We start from the raw sequence: 22,958 nt of genomic DNA, 5'->3' as shown, positions 1-22,958 counted from the left end.
TGTGTTCTGGCCGCAAGGTCCATTCTTTTGTTATCCGTACGTGACGACTGATGGGAGATGAATACGTGTAAACTCTGAATAATTATTTGCAATTGCAAAGCCCCGAATAAAAGTTTCTAATATCGATAGGATAGTGTTTGAAGACCAGTCTGGCTAAAGGCTCCTCTATATTGTCCTTGGTGCAGCAGTAACAACATTTTTTTCGGTGAGATTTAAATGCTCAATTGTTGATTTTGACATGTGGTATGGATACGTAACACAAATGTCTCACCTTGTATAATTACAAATGACATCAGATTTTTGACACAATGTCGTCGGACATGGACGACAGAAATATGTTCATGATATCCGTGTTAGTTTTAACCATGTAACCGAGTAACTGCCTAATATCCGTCTGACACTTTTCGTCTACTTATTCGTAAGACTTTCTACAAACAACTGTTCTCAATAAGCTGCCGCTCTGGTTACAGCAACGTAAACAAATACAATCTTGAGACCTGTGCAAGGTACGGAATGCATAGCTATAGTTATAATAATTGTAATAACCCGTTTTCGATGTCAAACTATTATAATTAAAAGTACAATTTTGACGTCACACACAAACACATACATACACCCGCACATACATACATACATACATACATACATACATACATACATACATACATACATACATACATACTAGTATATATATACAAACACACATACATACATACATACATACATACATACATACATACATACATACATACATACATACATACATACATACATACATACATTTTGCTCTTTTTTTGTTTTCTTTTAGTATTAGTGTAATTATTAGCTGGAAGTAGTATTGTCAGAACTTTTAGCTTATTGACTCATTTGCTTTTCCTGCTCCTCTTTTTTTCTGTTATGTACCCTTTGTACAATTTTCTGGTGAAATGAATACACACCTACATACATACATACATACATACATACATACATACATACATACATACATACATACATACATACACACGTACATACATACATACCTACATACATACACACATACACACATACATCCATACATACATACATACATACATACATACATACATACACACGTACGTACGTACGTACATACATACATACATACATACATACATACATACATACATACATACATACATACATACATACATAGAAATGCATAAGGAACTAATAAACCAGTCCGTATATATAGCTGTTAAATCCGACGTTTTGAATAAATATTCTTTTTCAAAGGAAAAATTGGCGAGACAGAGAAATGCCAGGTGAAAACCATACATACATACATACATACATACATACATACATACATACATACATACATACATACATACATACATACATACACACATACTTTTTAACAATTCGCTACACTTAGTATGACCTTATAATCAAAACCATTACATTATTTGAGATTTAAGTGATAAAGCAGATCTGAACCATTCATCCGGTTGGTTGTCAGATCGCCAAATTAGACGTATCGTAACATCGCAGTTGTTTATGGGGTAATTTGGTGAGGTGGTGATATCGTTTCCCAAATTTTATTTTCCTTTATTAGTTTCAGGGATATCCTCGGACTTATGATATGACGAGTTTCTAACTTGTCCGTTAATTAAAGCAAGCAATTCCCCAAAGCTCTCCTATGAGAAGATGCTGCGTAATTTACAAGTACAGAAGTAACACAGAAATAATGAATATTTAAATTTTATGCAAATTCATTTTAACCCGGAAGTGTATAAATATGAGGTATTACGACTACTCCGACGACTAGCGACTCCGTCTTAGTATATCGCTGTTTCTGTTGATCTCCTGGCCCTGCTGGCGGCCCAAAATGACTGTTGTCATGAGTTCTCTCATTTCAGAAGTGAAGAAGGGAGATATTGAAGGAGTAAAGTGTCTATTGCATCAATACAGTACCACCGGTGACGACATTGTCAACTACCAAGAACCAGACCGACGTGAAACCCCACTATTTTGTGCGTGTGCAAGAGGTTTTTTGTCGATCGTACAAATATTATTGTCATACAAGGCAAGATTGGACTTATATACTATTTGGGGAGGTACGCCACTCCATGCTGCAGCTGAAAACGGCCATGAAAATGTAGTTCGGTAAGTACGACTGTTGTAGTAGTGCATTATGTGTTCCCCTCATTGCTGGTTTGATTGTGAATGGAACGCGGAAATAAAAAAAGGAGGAAATAAAAAATACGACATGTTTGTGAACTAAAGGTAAAAGAACTATTGTTTATTGAGTATGTAATCTAAAACTAAAGGTCTGGGGTGGGTAAGACAAAAAATGGTGTAGCGAAGATCGACTCCGTAGTTATAACTTAACGATAGTGTAGGCGATCAACGTGATTTAGGTAAACATCGTTTATAGCGTGGGTTTTTCGTGCGTAATCTGGCTGGCTGATCGTCGATCGTGATTATAAGGTACAGGTCATTACTTGGCGGTGGAGGGAGTACGGTGCCCGTTCTTCGAGTCATCTCGAACAAAATACTGTATCATTGCAAGTGTTAAAATAATACTAATTTGCAGGCATCATCACCGAACCTATATCTCCACCGAGGACACACAATACATACCAATATTGTCGAGCCAAACCTATTATGACGTCTCGATGAAATCTCCGAACAAGTGCGTGAGTGAGTGCAATGAGGGGGCGGCTAGCAGTGGAAACTTCGTATATATGTCAACAACAATGTCAGAATTATGTTTAACAAGAAAAAATGACTAAACATCCTGTCTGTGATTTTTCCCCCCCCCCCCTCTTCCTCCCTCCCCAACGGAAAATACGGTGAATGTATTATGCGTTGCGTTAAGGCGAAAACTTCAAATTGTACTCACATTGAAATCGTCACGATCTATTAAAAGTTGCCAGTCAAAATTGAAAGTAGTTGATAAATGTATGACAACCTGGGTCTATATTCACGCAGTCGTTGCGCACCTGACCCAGAGACTTGGCTATTTGGCTGAAAACTATCATATACTGTCGACATGTCGAGCCAGTGTTAGGTGAAATCTCTGGGTCCTATTGTTCATTATATACGCACCTGTTTGTTACCATAGGCAGTAGTAGCCTCGTTCAATCTTTGGATACAAGTATTTTGTTATCGTCTTGTTGCAATTTTGATTTTCAATTATGTGTATTCGACTGGTTTACGAGTGTGTTTACAATATACAGTATCTCATTATTGTGACGTAATACTATCAGCCCATCTCACGGGCCACAAACCACTGTATGTCCCAGAACCGACACTGTGACGAAGTACCATTCGGACTAGTATTAGTAAGGAGGGTTTTGATCGCAGATATTTTGATATAACGAAACCTATAAGTTGAAATCTACTAAACTTTGTGTGTGTTTTAATATTATATATATATATATATATATATATATATATATATATATATATATATATATATATATATATATATATATATATATATATATATATATATATAGCATCCAATTGTACCTATCATAGTATGTTAATGACACGGTTTCTGAGCAAAAAATAATATATTATTTATTGAGGTCGATGGACTTTAACTATTCGTAATATGTACATGTACAATGACCATGTGAAAAACAATAATACTGTAACACGGTGTTCAAAATACATACATTAAGTACAGAACTTACCAGGTACACATACAGAGACACACAGTCACAAACACACACTGACACGGACACAGACACAGACACAGACACACATCCCGATTTGTGAGGTGAAACCAACCGTTGCAAATTGCGTTTCCTATTTACAAGGCATACTGCCTACTCAAATCAAGACCACATTGGACCTATGCCGGGCAACTTGAAGGGATAATGAGGCCAACGGGTCAATGGTGATAAGACCAACTAACAGAGCAAACTTTTGTTTCATTCTATAATACTATGCATACATATACACCCTCCATCAACTGGGCGGATGTATTGGTGGATGGTCATTCTACTTAGAGTACCCTCACCCATTGACACCAATACATATCAACCAAACTTGATTGTTATCGATATCGAATATCAAGAGTGACCTCTCAGTCTTTATATGATATCAAAGAGAGAGAGCGGCTTTGTTTTCTGACATTGGTGTTTAGATGGTGTTTTGGACAATCGCTCGATCTCTCCTCGCCCAACCAACTGACTCTGAGTCACATTTCAATCCTTTTATACGCAAGTTGACACGACGTGCCAGATAGTACCATCCCTTACACATTGCCGCATTATTTAATATTGAGTTCGAAAGAGGTGGGAGGTTTATTTCGCAATTAAGCTTAAAGGGGACTGTGTGTCTGTGTGTCTGTCTGTCTGTGTGTCTGTCTGTCTGTCTGTCTGTCTGTCTGTCTGTCTGTCTGTCTGTCTGTCTGTCTGTCTGTCTGTCTGTCTGTGTCATCATTTTCTAAAAATCGGCTGGCTCAATATTGTAATGAGATTTGGGGTATATAATCTTTAGGGTAATAGCTAGACTTGATTAGGTTTTGAGCCAGATCTGTTAATGTTTAATTAGAGAAATTTGCATATTAATGAAATCAACTAATTACGCAATATCTTAAGACTGCATTCTTCAATTTCAATATAATTTAGTATATTCGTTAAACATAACAACATACATTTGTCCTATAAAATTCATTGATGTATCTTACAGCGTTAATGAATAATTTGCATAATTAATTATTTTTGGTAATTAGGCTGTATCTTAAGAATACATACTTCAAATTCAACATAATTTAGTACATACGTTAACCATAAGAAAACACATATGTCCTATCAAGTTTGTTGATGCACCGTACAGTGTTAATGAATAATTTGCATAATTAATGATTTTCGGTAATTAGGCTATATCTTAAGAATACATACTTCAATTCCAATATATTTCAGTACACACGTTAACCATATAACAATCACATATGTCCTGTAAAGCTTGTTGGTGTACCTTTCAGTGTTAATGAATAATTTGCATAATTAATGATTCTTGGTAATTATGCTATATCTTACGACTGCATACTACTTAAATTTCAATACAATTCAGTACATACATTAACCATAACAAATTGTGTATGTCCTATAAAATCTTTTATATAGCTTAGTTTTAATGAAAAATTTGCATAATTAATGATTTTAGGTAACTAGGTAGTATCTTAAAAATGCAGCTTCAAATTTCGTATAATATGATACGTACATCAACCATAATAATACGCACCTGTCCTATGAAGTTTGTTGCTACAACTTTTTCCTTTAATGAGTATTTTGAATAATGAACGATATTCAGTAATTAAGCAGTATCATACACTCTTACATACATTAACCTAAGAAAGCACGCTTGTCCAAAAAACAAAGCCTGTTACCATAGTTTTTTTTAGTTTAATGAGTTATTTGCATAAATAGTGATTCCCTTACGGGAGGCATTCAGTTTAAATCTGGTCCTTGTTCAGTTACTTTTCGAGTCACTGACCTTTGCGGTTAATCAGTGTTTTTTTGTGTTTTTTTTTGTTATCGAAGTACAAATCACAGTCCTTCTTACCGCCATGGTTTTATCATAGACGTCTACGGTTTTATAAACGCCTGTGACGAGAAACGTTTGTTGCAATTCGCGAAAATCTGTCTTTTGATTGACGCGTGTGCTGTCATCACCCAGACATGTAGAACAATGATATTAATATTCACATTCTTCTGAAGTCGCCAAATAAAAACTTTAACTCTTTCGTACGTGTGGCTTACTTTGATGTAAGTAAGTATGTGGCGGAGTGAACGAAAACAAAAGTTGATGGCCAGTCGGACACACTGACAGAGACAGATAGATAGACAGGCACAGAGACAGACAGCAAGGGAGGAAGAGGCTGGCAGATACACACATAGCGAAGCACTTTGACAGCATGGACTGTTCGAGAAGTCCAGGTTATTTGTATGCATCGATGTCTTCAAGTAGATTGTACCAGCATTTATACAAATGTATAATATCGCTGTAATTCCAGTACCCTTTGCACCAAGTTTGTATAACTCATACTTCAGAGGAGTCGTATGTCACGGTGTGAAGGTGTTGCCATGGCTTGATCACCGAGGCAACTATGGTCGAGATTGTTCATATGCAATGGAGCCCTATGGTTCAGGAAACTACATGTAAGAGTGTAGTGACGAGGGCTATGATGCATAGTTTTGCATGCACTAGTGAAAGAAAAATCACGAAAATGAAACGCAGATTGACGCCAATTTTAAATTTCAAATAGAGATTTTGAAACCACTGTTAGTTACAATCATTAGGTATGCTGATCTTGAATTGAAATATTTGTAAAGGTATATACGGTCGAATGTCGCATTGTGTCAAGGAGATGTATTGATTGCCAACTTCAGGAACAATAAAAGCTATTCATTTGATGTTAGACAACTGGCAAAGTTACTGGTAGATTTATACGTTGTATTTATAACTCAATAAACAACGTCCTTAAACATGGAACTGTACACCAAAAGTGTTTACTCCAATTTCATTTATACCTAGTACAGGGGTTGGGATCGGTAACTGTACACAACTAAAACAGGTCACGTGAGCCTTCATCCGCAGAATATAAATTCAGAAATTTATGACGTACTAGTAAATATACATGTATGGGTAGGCATAACACCAATAAATGAGTGTTGTGATCATCATCATCATCATCATCATCATCATCATCATCATCATCATCATCATCATTATCATCATCATCATCATCATCATCAACAACAACAACAACAACAACAACAACAACAGCAGCAGCAGCAGCAGCAACAACAACAACAACAACAACAACAACAACAACGCCGTGAATTCTGGACACGCCCATCTCTTTTAGCAATTATAAAACTTGTGACTGGAAAGAGAAGTTATTTTCAAAAATCAAAGAGTGCTACAGTGTTCCTTGAAATGATTAAGTTGATATGCTAGTTTGCTTAATTCACAGCCAACTTCCTTCGACAAGTCGCATCCGCCCGGTCAATGTTTCGGGACTAATTCTTCGTACAAATGAATCATCAATTTCAAAAGTGTTTTAAGCGGATGCAGTGAATGTCAATGACAACATTCCAAACGTACCCAACATATTTTAACTGGGATAAAATAGTGAAACACGTGGGGGAGTATGTGTTTATGATTTCATCGGCTCTGATATTCCAGTAATGTACACGCACAATATCGAGATAAGAATGACCCCTTCTCTCTTTCGTCATAGTGATATTTGCATACCGTGACCCGATCACCTGTGGAACTCCTAGTCCTACAGCACTGGTAAACTAAGCGTGACTTTTGCTCTGTAGATTAACCCGCAAAATGTGATGTCTATGTACTTAAGTAAAGAGCACACCATTGCTTCAATGATTGTAATTTTTTGTGTATGTTATGTAAACCTCACAGCATTTCAAAAGTCAATAATTTTAACCGCTTATTAGTAATTGGTTATTTCCGAGAAATTGGACAACAATTTGTACGCAGTAGCGGACACTTTCTACAACCAATAATAATAGCTGATGAAGGCAAAAGTAGACGGTCTTTAAAACGTGTCTCTGTCCACAGAGCAAATATCATGCTTAGCTTGTCAGCGCTGTGTCTGTATTTGAATTCATAAAACAGTGGCGGGTATCGTTTTGGTGAATGATAGAAAAACAAGAATGAAATAGATTTTATCATATTGTGTATAGATTATTGTAGGGATGTAAATAAGGTAGTGTGCTAAATAACCAGGAAAGCCGTGCGCCACATATTTCCAGGCAGTGCGTCAACAATTCTCAGTACATGCAACCCCCGACAGCCATTCAGTAAACTCGAGAAGCTAGATTGGTTGGTTGGTTGGTTGGTTGGTTGTATATCTTGATGCCAAAAACCGTGACTTGTCTAACCAAATCTTTGCGTTACCCGAGCAGAGGACTACCATTGCTAAGTTTGCTCGTGACTCTTTCCGCCACATGTACATTCGTTCACAGAATATTCTCTGCTGAAAAGGACGTTTACCCACATTTGTATTTTCTGTAATTTGATCCGGTTGCGATTTTATTGCAGCATACCGATAGGTGCACTCTCACCCGAGAGAGGCAACTGTGTCAAGAATGTTACAATATTACCATGATGTTTAGTAGTCCCATAATTAGTCGTTGGAAGTATAGTAGACCTAATCGACAGATTATGAAAGCATCAATATATCCACGGTACACATGTTATGATCGGTTTGAAGTATTTACAGCAGTACATGCAAACATACCAATGACATGGTTGGAGGACATACATGTAAAAAAAACCTTCATATCAAAATAGTCTACCCCAACCGACCCATATTGCTGCCTATTATGGAAATAGTGGCACCAGTATATAGTCGGTGTTGTATACCAGACAAATGAAAAAGCAAAACTTTGATTTTCAGCATTGATACTTCTGAGTAACTGAAATTTTGAGATATTTTGTTTCAAATAACTTGGCAAATAGGCCTTCCTAAATTTTTAACGTCTTTTATATCGCGAGAGTTGATAGGACCATTTCATATATCGCGAGAGTTGATAGGGCCATATCATATATTGCAATACCCAGATATATGAAATTAATTATTGTACTTTCTGTCTTTTTCTTACTAAAGGGTGAACGATTTTAATAATTCCACAATTAATTTGCGACATTTCTCAAATTTAAAGCTGTCCCTGGCTTTGTTCCTTTTTACATTTCCGCAACGAACCATTTACGTATTATTATAATGGTTATACCATGCACGAGCCAAGTTGAACCAAAAAAATATGGAGCATAGTTACTCTCGTCGTTCTACGTCACAACAAGGCATATCCATGTCACAACAACGCGTGTCTACGTCACTGGTTCTGCTGTGTTCGAAATACGAGGCAAAGCGTTCAAAATTGCCTTTACTTTCCACGATTTTTCTTTGATATTTACTGGCGCTGGGTATAATGATGTTACTCTCCAAAATCAGCGACTGGTTCATCATTTATGTTCCACTGAGGTACGATTTTAGTGTGCTTGGTAAATCTATTGTTCAGTGTAAGTGTAATGAATATTATAAGATGCTATCTTTCGATATGTCTTTAACTGTGGTGCATTATTCCGGGTGTTGTGCCGTCTTGCATTATGTACAGTCTTCTAGTTCGCTAGATCATACCTCGGTGGAGCCGTTGACCATCGCTTGTATAATAGTTTGTTGACCTGGGCACCATTTATTGTACGACAGATGACATGATGATCACACCGTGTACTATGGTCGATGAGATGTTATTTTTTGTCGATCAAGGAACTAAAGTAAAAAAAAAAACATGTTCAGTTTGGAAATCTACCGGACTAGTACTGCTTACGTATGTCATTGTATCTGCAAACCTTGAGCCGTGTAAACAGTGAAAGCTAGGCTATTTTCCGCGAACCATGAATATGGGGAAAATACCAAAGTGAATCACCCACAAACGTGTCGTACTTTCATTACCAACCTGTTTACCAAAATATGGATTCTCTAGATATAAAATGATATACATCGAATTTTCTTTGTTGAAAGTCAACTTGACAACGAACTAGAGTAATTTACAACAACTGTAAGAAGTAGATGTGACTAACACCTTACACATACATACATACATACATACATACATACATACATACATACATACATACATACACACATACATACATACATACGCACACTCACACACGCACGCACGCACACACGCATGCACACACACACACACACACACGTACGTACGTACGTACATACATACATACATACATACATACATACATACATACATACATACATACATACATACATACATACATACATACATACATACATGCATACACAGGCACACTAGAACCGTGTCTTTCCAAAACTTATCATTTCGCCCTTTGATTTGTAGAAAAAAATAAAAAAATAAATAGGCTAGGACATTATTTAGGAACTTGCTATCCCCTTTGACTACTGACAGTGCATAGTTGGACATTTCTAAAATTGACGTATTAAAATAACGGTAGACACTCAACGAGTCGTCCCATAGCGGATTGAGTTACAACCTTTGACATCAGAGGATTGAGGACAAATCGGGGAAAATCCCTTATTTCCTTCATAACAGAACTTTAAACATAGTAAATGTGGTATCCGTATAGAGTAAATATAGATGAGGTACATGGCCGGAAATGGTCTTAGAAATTTTATATTAAAATCGTTATGGAGTATAGAAATATACAGAATTTGACATAAAGGTTTTGAAGTGTCGGTACTTCTTCCAGCAAACGGCAAGGGAATAGGTCATACATAACATGGACATTTACCCCGTGCATATACATCTAATAAAGTGCAATTTGACCGGAAAATCTAGTCAAATATCGTAGAAAGATTAGGGCATGCATAAAAATCTCAATTGTATTTCGATACTTGCATGTATCAACGTTTCGGTTTGAGACATCATGTCCGACATGACATGACATGGCATGCCAGGTGGACTACGAGATTTTTTTATTTATTTATTTATTTTTTTTTTTGGGGGGGGGAGGTGGGGGAGGTGTCCCGTGCGTTGTGTGTAATCAAGATAAAAGAACAGTCTAATGTTTTCAAGTGGGCATTGCTGAAAGAAATGTCACTTTAATTTGAGTTCATTTTATCCAACCTCATTTTTCTTCAGTGATACATCGTGATGGCGGCATCTCGGACGGTACCGTAAAGGAGATGGCGCGGTTTACGACAATGTATGCGTGGTTTACGACAATGTATGCGTTTTACGTCAGATTGTCGTTACGGACCGTCCATACGAATTACAAACAGAAAAAAACACACGGAAAGAGCAAAATGCTAGTTTATGTCTCTGGAAGTTGTTGTACAGATTTTAGAGCGTGGTCAATTATTTTGTGTTATTATTCTGCAATTTATCAATTTGTTAGACCTTGGAAGAACCCGGTTGTTGAGTTAGTGTCGTGCAGCTAGAAGCCACGAAATTGAGATCACGCTTTTTGTAAAAAAAAAATAGTGCTGTCCTTTTTTTCATGAATTAGAGAAAACTCCAACCAAACTTTCGCTAGGATTGAGATCACGCGGATATAATCAAATATACATTACCACCATTACAATGGTGGAGACACCTTGTCATTGCCCAGGTACCAAACTGTAAACTTCCGTATATACAAACATTATTCAGGACACACAAAAGGTCTTTTGCATTCTTGTTTAACTAATAAGGGAAGTTGGTTACAAGGTGACCGTAAATTTTAGCGGCGGTTTTAGTATTAGAAGAAAATGAGAATAAACAGTATGATCGAAATTTTAATGGAAAATTTATCCTGGCAGTTATACTGACAATATAATTGTGTACACACGCACAGAGAGACAGAGAGACAGACAGACAGAGAGACAGACAGACAGACAGATAGACACACACACACACACACACACACTGTGAAACACTGAGATAGTATTTTTTAGCGTATTAACTATTACGTCGCCATCCTGATTCTAGAATAACAACTCAAGCATTACATTACACAACTTTAATTTGTATGCAAATTATTGCTAATTGGCACAAGTCCAAATAATTCTAATTAAATAACAGAAAAAGAATCCTGGCATTCGAGTATTTTAATGACGTAAAACTAGAAAGAGTCAGTAGAACACTAAAGGTCACACCATTTGTACGTATATGTATGCGAGGTCGTCATCGCAGGGCCTGAATAATTTGGAGATTTCTTCAGTTATGTAAATGTCTTATTATTGTTGAGTTTGATGTATAATGGTTATTTTAATACACAAAACAGAAACTTTAGGACGTTTTGAAACACATTAAAAACTGACAGGTTAACTTCGGTATGGAATGGTTTTATTTCTCATAAATATATATTTATACTATTTACCTCGTGACAAATGGTATGTTATTGCATCATGACATGAGTGAGATAACTATGTATGTGCACATTTCCCCATTCATATAATTGTTGTGATATATTTAGTGTTTTAGTCAACTCAAAACTTTGAATACTGTGTACGTGGGATGGACGGTGGTATTGAAATAAACTATTATTAATATTATAGGGACGGACGTGACGGAATGTTTAACTTTAAAAATTGAGTTAGCAACAATTAGGCAAAAATATAAAAAAAATGTTTGTTTCCGATAACGTGACTTCAGAAAAACAGGGTAGGTAGGTCGGGATTTTATTTTACAGTATATTTTTATCTCCGCTGTCAGCTGAAACTCATTCTCGCAAACCAGAGCTGTTATTTCTTCCGCGACACTGCGAAATAACGGGCGGTGCGTCTTGGATGTTGTCGTAAAAGAGGCTGTCACGTAAAGCTACACGGAGCTTAAGGCCCGGGTTAGGTTGATTCTCCGTCGTCGTCGTCGTCGTCGTCGTCTGTCGTCCGTCCGTCTTCCTCTCTGCTTTCATCTTCTCCTCTAAAACTGCATGTTCAATTGACCTGAAATTTGGTGTGTAGGTGACATTTGATGAGCAGATATAAGTATTTTCAAGACAAGTTGATTAGGTCATTGTTATACAAATTAGGTCTAAACATGGAATTTTTGGTAAAAATGCTTAAAAAATCTTCTCCAAATCTACTGGGCCAATTCAGTTGACATTTCTTGTGTAGCTGTCTTGGGATGAGCAGATGTAAGTTTTGTTCAGGACAAGTTGATTGGGTTATTAAAAAAAATATGCAAATTATGGGCAAAAATAGAATTTTGTAAAATGGTTTTAAAATCTCTCCTCCAGGACAAAATCTGTTATATACAAGTTATATTCCCATGCCAAAAGTACTCCGCCAATTGAGCTAAAATTTGGTTTGTCTGTACTAAAAAGACCACACCCATAGCAAGTATCAACAGTCAAGCAATGGCGTAGATACAACACAAATAGGATCGGTAGATACACGAATACAAAGTCAAAAAATATATGCAAATATGCCTAGTTGTTCAAATTTGTTCAAGCCAAGAATACACACATACTGTTCTGTTTTTGGTGATTTCTGTATGTGTATTTGTGGCTATTTTGTTAGTTTATTTCTTTGCTAAAACTAAACTGCATAGTGGAAGAGTTGAACAGCAGAAACACTTCTATACATGTTACAAAAAAAAATAGAACAAAAAAAAACAACAACAGCAGAGCTATTCTGATCGATAGGTCGCTTGTTTGTAATTACTTCGACCCAAAGACAAGATACCTTGTTGGTCACACTACTTCCGCAACGGTTGATGAGATATAAAAGAAGTAAATGAAGATAATTATGTGATTCAGAAGTAGACAAACACAATATGTAGACTGTGCTGTTATAGGCTGAAATGGCATCGCTTCTCTCTGTAATGTGAATTTAAAAAAAGTAATAACTAAAGATACTTTGTAATCTACAGGGAAATAGAAGTTAATTGTGATAAGTTTCGCATGAAAGGTCTGTGACTTAAACTAAAGCCGATCGTGTTGTCGGAAACACACTCATATGTTCTTATTTTTTACCAGATTCTGACGTAAAACTGACGTGTTGCATACATTGTCACAGCTGAACCAACACATGTTGGCATATTGAAGTTAAAGAAACCCAACTTCAACAGTCATTCTATTTACTATGCATGGGACATAATTCTTCTGAAAAAAATTGGTGGACGGGGTCTATGGTTTGGAGGATTACCAAACAGTCACCGAGGTAACTCCCACGATGTAGGGCACGGGTTTTTCGCCTCGTGCAGCCGTGGATGACGGTGACAGGGTCGACACTGCCACCAACTGCTGTCGTTCATAAGCAGTAAATTTAGCCATGATTAGACAGCTACCAAACAAGCGAAATTACTTCCGTACTACTGTCTTAAGGAGGTGTACGTGTGTGGAAGCATGAACACACCTTGTGAGCGTGACACCACCAGCTGCAGTCTGCATCTGCTTGTGCGGTGATCCTCCCAGGGTACAGAAACCGCCAAATTACTGATATTCCGTATAATCTGCTATCGCTGTAGACGTCTTTCTGTAGTGGTCTTTAACGAGTTCCCTTTCTTATAGTAACTCGTCATTTTGAGTTTGTAAAGAGAAATATGAAATAGGTTGTAAACACATACCAGATTCGCTACATCATAAATAAAACCTGTAACTTAAAGATAGAATCCACACATTGATGAATACAGGGTGGTAAATGTGGTAAAAAGGCCATTGTCTTTTACCAATTGGCTACCGACAGTCCTATAATACTGTTTTACACGTAAATATGTCACATGACATGACATGACATGACTTGACCTCACATAACGTCACACCACACCACACCACACCACACCACATCACACCACATCACATCATGTATCAATATCATATCATATATCACATCATATCATATCATATATCATATCATATATCACATCATATCATGTATCACATCACATCAGATCACATCATATCACATCACATCACACCACATCTCATCATATCATATCACATCACATCACAAAAACATCATATCATATCATGTGCAGCTTGGTAAGGCTAACAGCCGTAACAGTTCAAACAAAGGTCAAATAAGTACCTCTCAGTTCGTTGCAGGTCACCTGTGGTGAGTAGTGTGACAATGCAAGTCAATATTCGCGGAATATTTCAAATTTTCTCAGAATGTGTCCAAACTGCTTCTGAAAGAGTTCAGAATTTTTTATGTGACAGCAGCCACAGACAAATTTTTCCTTGTTGGAATGAATGAATATGAAATAGATGAAGGTTTCCATTGCATTTACCATGAGTGAGTTCTATATTTCAATCATGTCACCCCTGGTTATCCCATAAGACTGAATATCAAGGCGTGCAAGGTGGTCTCCATAGTTCATGTTCCATAGTAGCAAGCAACTTGGTAGGTCAGCAGTACACTTTCAGTTGAAATTTCATTCCTGAGTCTTTGCACTTGTCAATTATATGTTTCCCAGATTTCAAGTTCCTTTTCCAAGTGTCTTTGTAGTCAACGGACGCCAATTTTAGGGAATATTTCGTGGTGCACTTCATACTTTTCTTTTGAATTGACGACCGTGACAATATTTTACAGGAGTAAATTACATGTATGTGTTTCCGGGTCGTGGTTTAAAAATACAGTTTATTGAAGGGGTTTCCAGGAGAATGAACCATAAACTAAGCAAGTTTTAACTTGAATTTGAGCCTGGCCCTTGAATTTCAAGAGTTGTTAAAAGTGGAGTTTCTCAAGTACACTGTTTAGAATTATTTTGGATTGGAACACGCAACTGCCAGGAACAATGTCATTCTCTTCTCTTCAGTACTTGAACAAGCGGTGACTTCAAAACGAGGCCTTGGTATACGTAGACCAGTCATTAATTTTGTTGAGGGCCGAGGGGAAAGAAAAGGGAAAAGCACAGTCGTCCTTTTTTCTGAAGTTGAACAAAACGCAAACCATAGGGCATTGTGTGTATTTATAGCTCGGAAGTTTACCCGTTGTCCTAGCGTTGATCGTTATCCCCCTGAATTCCCCCAATTCAGTAGCCGCCTTTCTTGTGGAAAGAAGTAGTGCGTGTTCCAATTTGGGCAACAATTAAAAAAAATGTTGTTTCCCATAACATGACTACGCAAAATAGGATAGGTACGTCATGGTTTATTTTATTTTATTTTTTTTTTACTTTTTGATCTTCTAAGTTATAAAATGCCTCACGCCAAAGGCGAGATAGTAGTCGGTCACAATACTTTTGTGTGATACTTTGTTGATGAGGTGTGACGGAAGTAAATTATGAATGCGAACACGAAGACCATACTTTATGAATTCAACTTGAAAGACGAAAGACTCAGTGGTGTCTCTGGAATGGGATTTTAGAAAAAAAACAATAGCCCAAAATACCTTGGCAAGAAAATTTACATGGAAATGTCACTAAATTCTCCTGTTTGAACGTGTCAACAATGTTTAGAATCGGTGCAGGGTTTGAACTAACTAGGTGACCAGAAACATAGTTTTTTTTAATTTGGCCATTTAACTCCGAAGGCGGAAGTTCCGTAGATATGGAAGCTTAAAGTCCGTGTGCATTTTTCAAAACAACGCCGTGTCCCTAGCGATACCTTTTGTCCGTGCTCTGTGGTCCAGAAAGAGAAAAAAACAACATAAATCACAGCAAACAAAACACATATCAACTTAACACCCTAAAATATCGTTATTCAGACCTGTACTTACTCAACCCAGACAACGTGACACAGAGATTTAAGGAATGGAGAAAACTTAGCGTCTCTGTCTGACTGACTGACTGACTGACTGACTGACTGTGTGTCTTCTACCTGTCTGTCTTCTACCTGTCTGTCTGTCTGTCTGTCTGTCTGTCTGTCTGTCTGTCTCCACCTGTCTGCATGTCTATCTATCTGTGTGTGTGTATGTATGTATGTATGTATGTATGTATGTATGTATGTATGTATGTATGTATGTATGTATGTATGTATGTATGTATGTATGTATGCATGCATGCATGCATGCATGCATGCATGTATGTATGTATGTATGTATGTATGTCTCTGTCTCTCGCTGTCTGTCTCGCTGTCTGTCTGTCTGTCTGTCTGTCTGTCTGTCTGTCTGTCTCCACCTGTCTGTCTGTCTGTGTGTATGTATGTATGTATGTATGTATGTATGTATGTATGTATGTATGTATGTATGTATGTATGTATGTATGTATGTATGTATGTATGTATGCATGCATGCATGCATGCATGTATGTATGTATGTATGTCTCTGTCTCTCGCTGTCTGTCTCGCTGTCTGTCTGAACCCTACTGCTTTGGTGTAGGAATGGAGAGTGGGGGCTGGGGGGGGGATATGGGGTCATAGTATTGTTTGTGCTTGATATATATATATATATACACACACACTACTATAGTCAGTGATGCTCCTCTCGAAGTAAATAGAAGATGATACTTCCTCCCTCCCTCCCTCCCCACTCACTCACTCACTCACTCACTCACTCACTCACTCACTCACTCACTCACTCACTCTCACTTCCCCCTCCCCCCTTCCCTCCTTCACTCACTCACTCACTCACTCACTCACCCACCCACTCACTCACTCACTCACTCACTCACTCACTCACTCACTCACTCACGCACGCACGCACTCACTCACTCACTCACCCATATTGAACGCATTGTTATTGTACCATTATTACTGATAAAAAGAAAGTGCAACAAACGTCGCTTTTCGTTTTTCTTCTCAACACCACGCACGTTTGTAGAACAAAGACCTGTCTAGCATAGCTAGCTATGCGCGACTTTTAAGATCCGCTTTTAGATATATATAAAGTCGTGACTTGAAAAACAAAAGCAGTGTCATAATCATGTTAGGTACAGTCAATAAAGCCAGCTGTTCGTGCAAAAAGCTGTTCTTACGCAATTTTTCAATTGGCTGGCAAATTTTATTTTTCGATTGTAGCGGGAGGGGAGCAAACACGGATGAATCGGGGTTGGGAAGTCCTGATTTTGACACTTACAGTAGGACGGGAAAACATGGAATTGTAGGGAAGGGGCGCACATCGTATACTTCAAAATGAATTGTTTGTATTGTGGATAGCACACACGTTTTCCTGGCCGGGAGTGGGTAAATCAGTCACGATAGTTTGTGAGTAGTGGGCTGGTGGACAAGTTGAAAATCTAGTGGGAGAGAGGGAGGGGTAGATCTCCTTCACCATCAGTGAGTGGGAGGGGCACATAAGAACAGCTAATCACCCTCCCCACGATTTCTGCTTTTTTGGGACGATTCTATTATGAAACATCATTTTTGTCTGAAAGGACATATAACTAATGAAAACGACAAATGTGCCCGTTGGCTCAGTACACCTGATATGTTAAGACTTTATGTCATAATTCGTACACATGTGACAAGAAAATTGTATCAAAGGCGTGTTTGCCTGATAAGTATGCTAAAAATATTCGTATTATATATGCTTGTTATGATGACTGGCATGCTGTCATGTTTTTTTTTTCTAGAGCGAGCGATCAAGTAATCTATTCTTGTAGATGAAATTATTCATGTAAATCTCATATCCGTTCACGAAGTGTCATTATATTCCACTGTAAATCTTACTTGTTTTGTGGAATATCACGATTGTTATTTGTGTATCGTGACTTTCTTTTTATTTGATAATTTTCGATTGACGAAAAAGTTGATGTCGTACAGGTATGTCATATCTGTACTTAAAGATAGTTTAGTTTTTTTTTCATGTGAACCCCAAAACGGTTATGTTCTTTATAACAAATAGGTACACTGGGCCAGTCATGGTGGTAAGAGTATAGAGTATATCCCGTGGAAACTTGATACATACGATTTTATTTTAAGTTACTTTCGCCCGTTGAGAACTGATGCACATATGACAAAGATAACACCTTATGTAGAATAGTACGACAAATTCAAATAAATAGCCAACAGCAAAAAATAAAACAAGAAAAAAATAAATAAAAACCAGGAATTATTGTAACAATCGGGATTTTCTGTTAATTTTTTTCTTAGACTAAGCATGAACGGAAAATACAATCATTTTAGTAACGACATATTATTTCTCTCCCTCTCCATAATTTAGGTTGCTGCTACAACATGGTGCGTGCATCAATGCACAAACCCATTACGGAGACACCGCCCTTCATCTGGCAGCTTTCCGAGGACATCTGAACGTTGTGAAAATACTGGTCGAAGCTAATGCCGATGTGTCCAAGCGCAATGTGAAATGGAACAGACCGTACGAAGAGGCAGGTTTGAACAACCACTTTCAAATTGGAAAGTACTTGAGTGTATACGGTGAGTAAATAATTGTCTCTCAAAAAAAACTTTGAAGGTACAACCCATACACGTGATAATGCTTGAAATCGGACAGTTTATCCCCAACTATTTTCAGGCATTAAACTTGTCCTTATTATATATTGAATTGTATTAACATTTTTCATGAAAAGTAAAAAAGAAATTGCCCAAGTCATGACGTAAAGGTTTTGTATCGACTTGTCTGCAACTCCTAGTGACAGTGCCCTCTATGGCTAAACGATGACAAATGACGGGAAGGAACATGTTGTTACTCACAGTTCGGCAAATAAAACGGTCATTTATTCATTCTATAATTCTTGTATCAGTGTGGAGCTATAATGATTACATAATGACTTCATTTCTTCAGGACCAACTTTCTATAGCTCTACTGTTAGACAACTACGTAAGATTTCAACCCTAATCATAACTTGACATATGTAACTATGGTAACGTAGATTACGATTGTAGTGCTATTGCTTTGGGTGTGTTTTTATTTTTTATAGAGCTAGCTATGGCAATTCATTTGGAAAATTCGTGTATAGTTGCTACGTATACATTGACAATGTCATTTGTTACATGTACAGTGGTGTGTATCGAGATTGCTGTCAAATTTATTTGTCTCTTGGTAACATTTTGTTTATTATTCGCAGGTGCAATGGAGGATAAAAGGTCAGTTTCGGCAGTTCCCTGTGTACCTGTTTCAGTGCAGACTTCTTATTCCCCTCAAAGCCCTCCAATTACACCGTACATGAATATTCAACCCACGCTGAATTACAACGGAGCCTTCCGTCCCCTCTCGATGGAATATAACGACTTGTCTAAAAACGATCAAGATTGTGGTCGGACTATGGAATATCAGAGTAACATACAGCTAGCAGAAGAGATGTACGTACACAGGAGACGAGAGCCTGTTGAAAGTACTAGTTGTGGTCCTAATGCCAATGACACCTTCAAATTAAAAGGACATTATAAAGATGGTAGTAGTGCCCCCTGGATCACACGAGAACCGGTCGAGTGTGACGCTCCAATAGCAGACGGAATGCATTCACGGCGAGAACCTGTCGAAAGCTTAGACCCAACAGCAGAATTGACGCCCCCGCCGTCTAATTTTCTCGGAAACGGTGACATAACCTCCGGGAAAGATGTATATTACTTGTCGACTGAACATAGGCAATTGAATAGAGAACTACAGATTCACAGGGACGAATTGGCAACTGTTCAAAATACACTTCGCCAAACTCGGCACGAGATAACATGTCAACGGTCAGATCAACTACGTGACAGACAGAACTTGAAGTTTATCATTGACAAAGAGGACAGATTGAAATTTCGGGAGCATGACCTCAAGTGTAAGATTACCGACATGGAAACTAAGCTTTGTCGCTGAAATATTGAGCACTACAACACAATTGTATGGTTGTTGCATTGAAGCTGACGTTGGAGGCGTTTCTCTGTCGATGACAAGCATCGTCAACATGACGACTGCAAATTGACGACAAAACTGTATTTCAGACTGATTTGTATCCGAACGGCTAATTAGGGTGGTAATTGGATATTCGTACAGTGATAGTGTACGCTGTAAAGATTTACTTCTTCCTGTGGGGGAACCACAACAATAAAGACAAAAGTATCACATTATTGTTCGCAAGATGGCGCACTGACTGCTATGGCTGTCAGGTGTACGCTAAAACATTTCTTGCTTACGTACTTCATTCCGACTCAACTTATTCTCGTTCAATTTATGTTTAACTTAGGATACATGGCTCCACGTTACCATTATGAGGTGAACGTGTATCACGGAATTTGACTATGTACTTTAAATATATTTAAGTTTAATGTTTAGGGTATGCTTTAGATTTTTTGACAGTCTTATTAGTTTATAAAAATCAAAATATTGCTGTATTTTTTTTTCCGGATTGTGTTGATATGTGCCAGTTATGATCATTTATATCAATTGGGATTTTCCGTTACCGATTTACGGAAATTATTCCAAGTAATACTTAAGAAAATTTTTAATAATTTACCATATCTGTGGTATATGTTGCGTTTATGAAACGCCATGTTATGTATAAACCGAGCTTGGGCGTAATCTATCGGGGACTTGTATGGTGAACATTAGTTGGAAAACCAGGCACATCAGTATTGCTTGGTTGTGGAGAGTCATGTCAGTGCGACAACCAACCAATCAAAATTAATCTTGTGAAGGGGCTCTGATTGCTTCGATGATTTCGTCATACCATCTTGATAGAACAACATCATATTTTCCTAATTCTACCACCAATGGTTGGCAACGTCATGACAACCACATAACCTCACGTTTTAGAAGACACCTCATATTCCTCTATCGTCAGAATATATCAGTTATTTTTTTTCCATTTTGGCCCAGTTAATTTTGTTAGAACATCACAGAACGCATTTAATTTTATTTTGAATTTTAAGATCCATAAGAGTTCTCTAATGTTGAGATGAAATTATTTCTAAAAAAAAATTGAAGTTGGTAATTTAGGCACCATTTTTTATCGTGTTATTCGTGGAACTGGTAGATAATTTAGACACCCCTATTATCGAGACATTGTTGGAATTGGTCAAATATCTGTTTTTACTGCGTGAAAGAGAAGAACCTACGGAATTTTCCAATATCTGCCCTCTTTCTGTAATTTTAGACAACTCGAAACCATAGGTTATTATTTATAATTATAGTGCGTACTAAATAGTATGTGTAAAGGGTATCTATATTGCTACGACGAGAATTTGAAGGACGCCATCAAGCCACTGCAACTGTTTAGGTCGCAGCGAAGTTCACTAGTACGAGGATGGGGTTACTTTCATTCAAATCACTCTATTGCGAGAGATTAGTAAGCTATTTCAACCGATGCTTTCCTCAAGTCCTACAAATAATTTGAATTTTATGTACATTTCATCTCATTATAATGGCAATCTAATTAATTACAGAGTTACACTGGTTGCAACTGAAACCATTTTTAACCCCCCCCCCCAAAAAAAAAAAACCTTGTTATGTTAGATGTAATGATTTTCACGTAATAATATCGTGCACCTTGAAAAGTATTGGATCACTTTTTTACTAAACGTATTTGTGTAGCTGTACACATAATATAGTAAATAAAAGCAATCAAAATTGATTTTTAGGTCTACACTTTAAAATCAGCGCCCTCAACGTTCCAAACTGTTACTGTACAATTCGTGGGTAAAAGCGACCTCCAATCATTATATTATTATATTGCACATTGTCATTGTCTAGTAATATTTCATTGAATATATTGTTGGTTGTCTGAATACAAACAAAAGAGGATATCCCAGTTACAGCTTGTGTACCTTTAAAAAACGAGAATTGAGGTATTATTTCACAATTATATTATTTAGAAAATCAAACTTATTAGCATAATTTATGAACTGTGATCGCAACTCATGCAAGTTAACAATTTATTTTCCATGCATTGTGTAGTAGCGACTTTAATCGCAGCTTGTCTACTATGACGATTGTATCATTTCGTTATAACCGGAATGTGTATTTTAAGTCGAAGTTAAATAAATTGAATTTGATGAATATCCTGTTGTCTGAATGAATGAATGAATGAATGAATGAATGAATGAATGAATGAATGAGTGAATGGATGGATGGATGAATGAATGAATGAATGAATGAATGAATGAATGAATGAATGAATGAATGTTCTTGTTCTTGAATTTACTGTGAGAAAATATTGATATCATTGCGGCAAGTCTTGACCATGGTACTGCATTGCACCCTGTACGTCTATCTATTTCTATGACCATTTACCCGTGATGCCTCATCCTTGTGTACAACAGGGCTTTTCTGAGTAAGATTTGAGAATTTTCTGACTCTATGTTATATATATAGAAGTTGCACGTAGCAGGGTAGGGTTTTTGTGTGGCTTTCTGGGCATTAAAAAAATGCAATGCAACTTAAGACGAAATCGCTCTTCAGGTTTTTTTTTTTAAATCTGTCATTGTATTAAATGAATGAGTGAATGAATGAACTATATTCATTTGAAATTGTTACCATTGCAAATCTTTTCTCACAAGAGTGTTAACATTCATGTTGTCGTACGTGTCTCTTCCATCACGGGGGCGCTGTAGCGTGTTATGTCAGACTGTCAAAAGGTACGGATTACGGAACAAGAGGGGATTCAGTTATTATGAGCTGATAGAAAACAGCATCAGGTATCCCC

At 37.2% G+C, this 22,958-nt stretch overlaps 1 protein-coding gene across 1 annotated transcript; it reads left to right on the top strand.

Moving 5' to 3' along the window:
- The first annotated feature begins 1,758 nt into the window (after window positions 1-1,758).
- On the top strand, window positions 1,759-22,277 carry LOC144436172 (uncharacterized). The gene is made up of 3 exons (XM_078124885.1): window positions 1,759-2,127; window positions 18,533-18,747; window positions 19,398-22,277. The coding sequence occupies exons 1-3, from the start codon at window positions 1,850-1,852 to the stop codon at window positions 20,132-20,134; spliced, it is 1,230 nt and encodes a 409-aa protein (XP_077981011.1). The 5' UTR covers window positions 1,759-1,849; the 3' UTR covers window positions 20,135-22,277.
- Window positions 22,278-22,958: the final 681 nt, after the last annotated feature.

This window comes from Glandiceps talaboti, chromosome 1, assembly GCF_964340395.1.
Source record: "Glandiceps talaboti chromosome 1, keGlaTala1.1, whole genome shotgun sequence".
NCBI lineage: Eukaryota > Metazoa > Hemichordata > Enteropneusta > Spengelidae > Glandiceps > Glandiceps talaboti.
The sequence above is the reverse complement of the archived record's forward strand: the minus strand, read 5'-3'. Positions and strand labels throughout refer to the sequence as shown.

Coding starts and splice junctions, on each gene's coding strand:
- LOC144436172 (XM_078124885.1), top strand. CDS start 1,850: ATGACTGTTGTCATGAGTTCTCTCATTTCAGAAGTGAAGAAGGGAGAT. Junction 2,128..18,532: donor GGCCATGAAAATGTAGTTCG/GTAAGTACGACT, acceptor TCCATAATTTAG/GTTGCTGCTACAACATGGTG. Junction 18,748..19,397: donor AAAGTACTTGAGTGTATACG/GTGAGTAAATAA, acceptor TATTATTCGCAG/GTGCAATGGAGGATAAAAGG.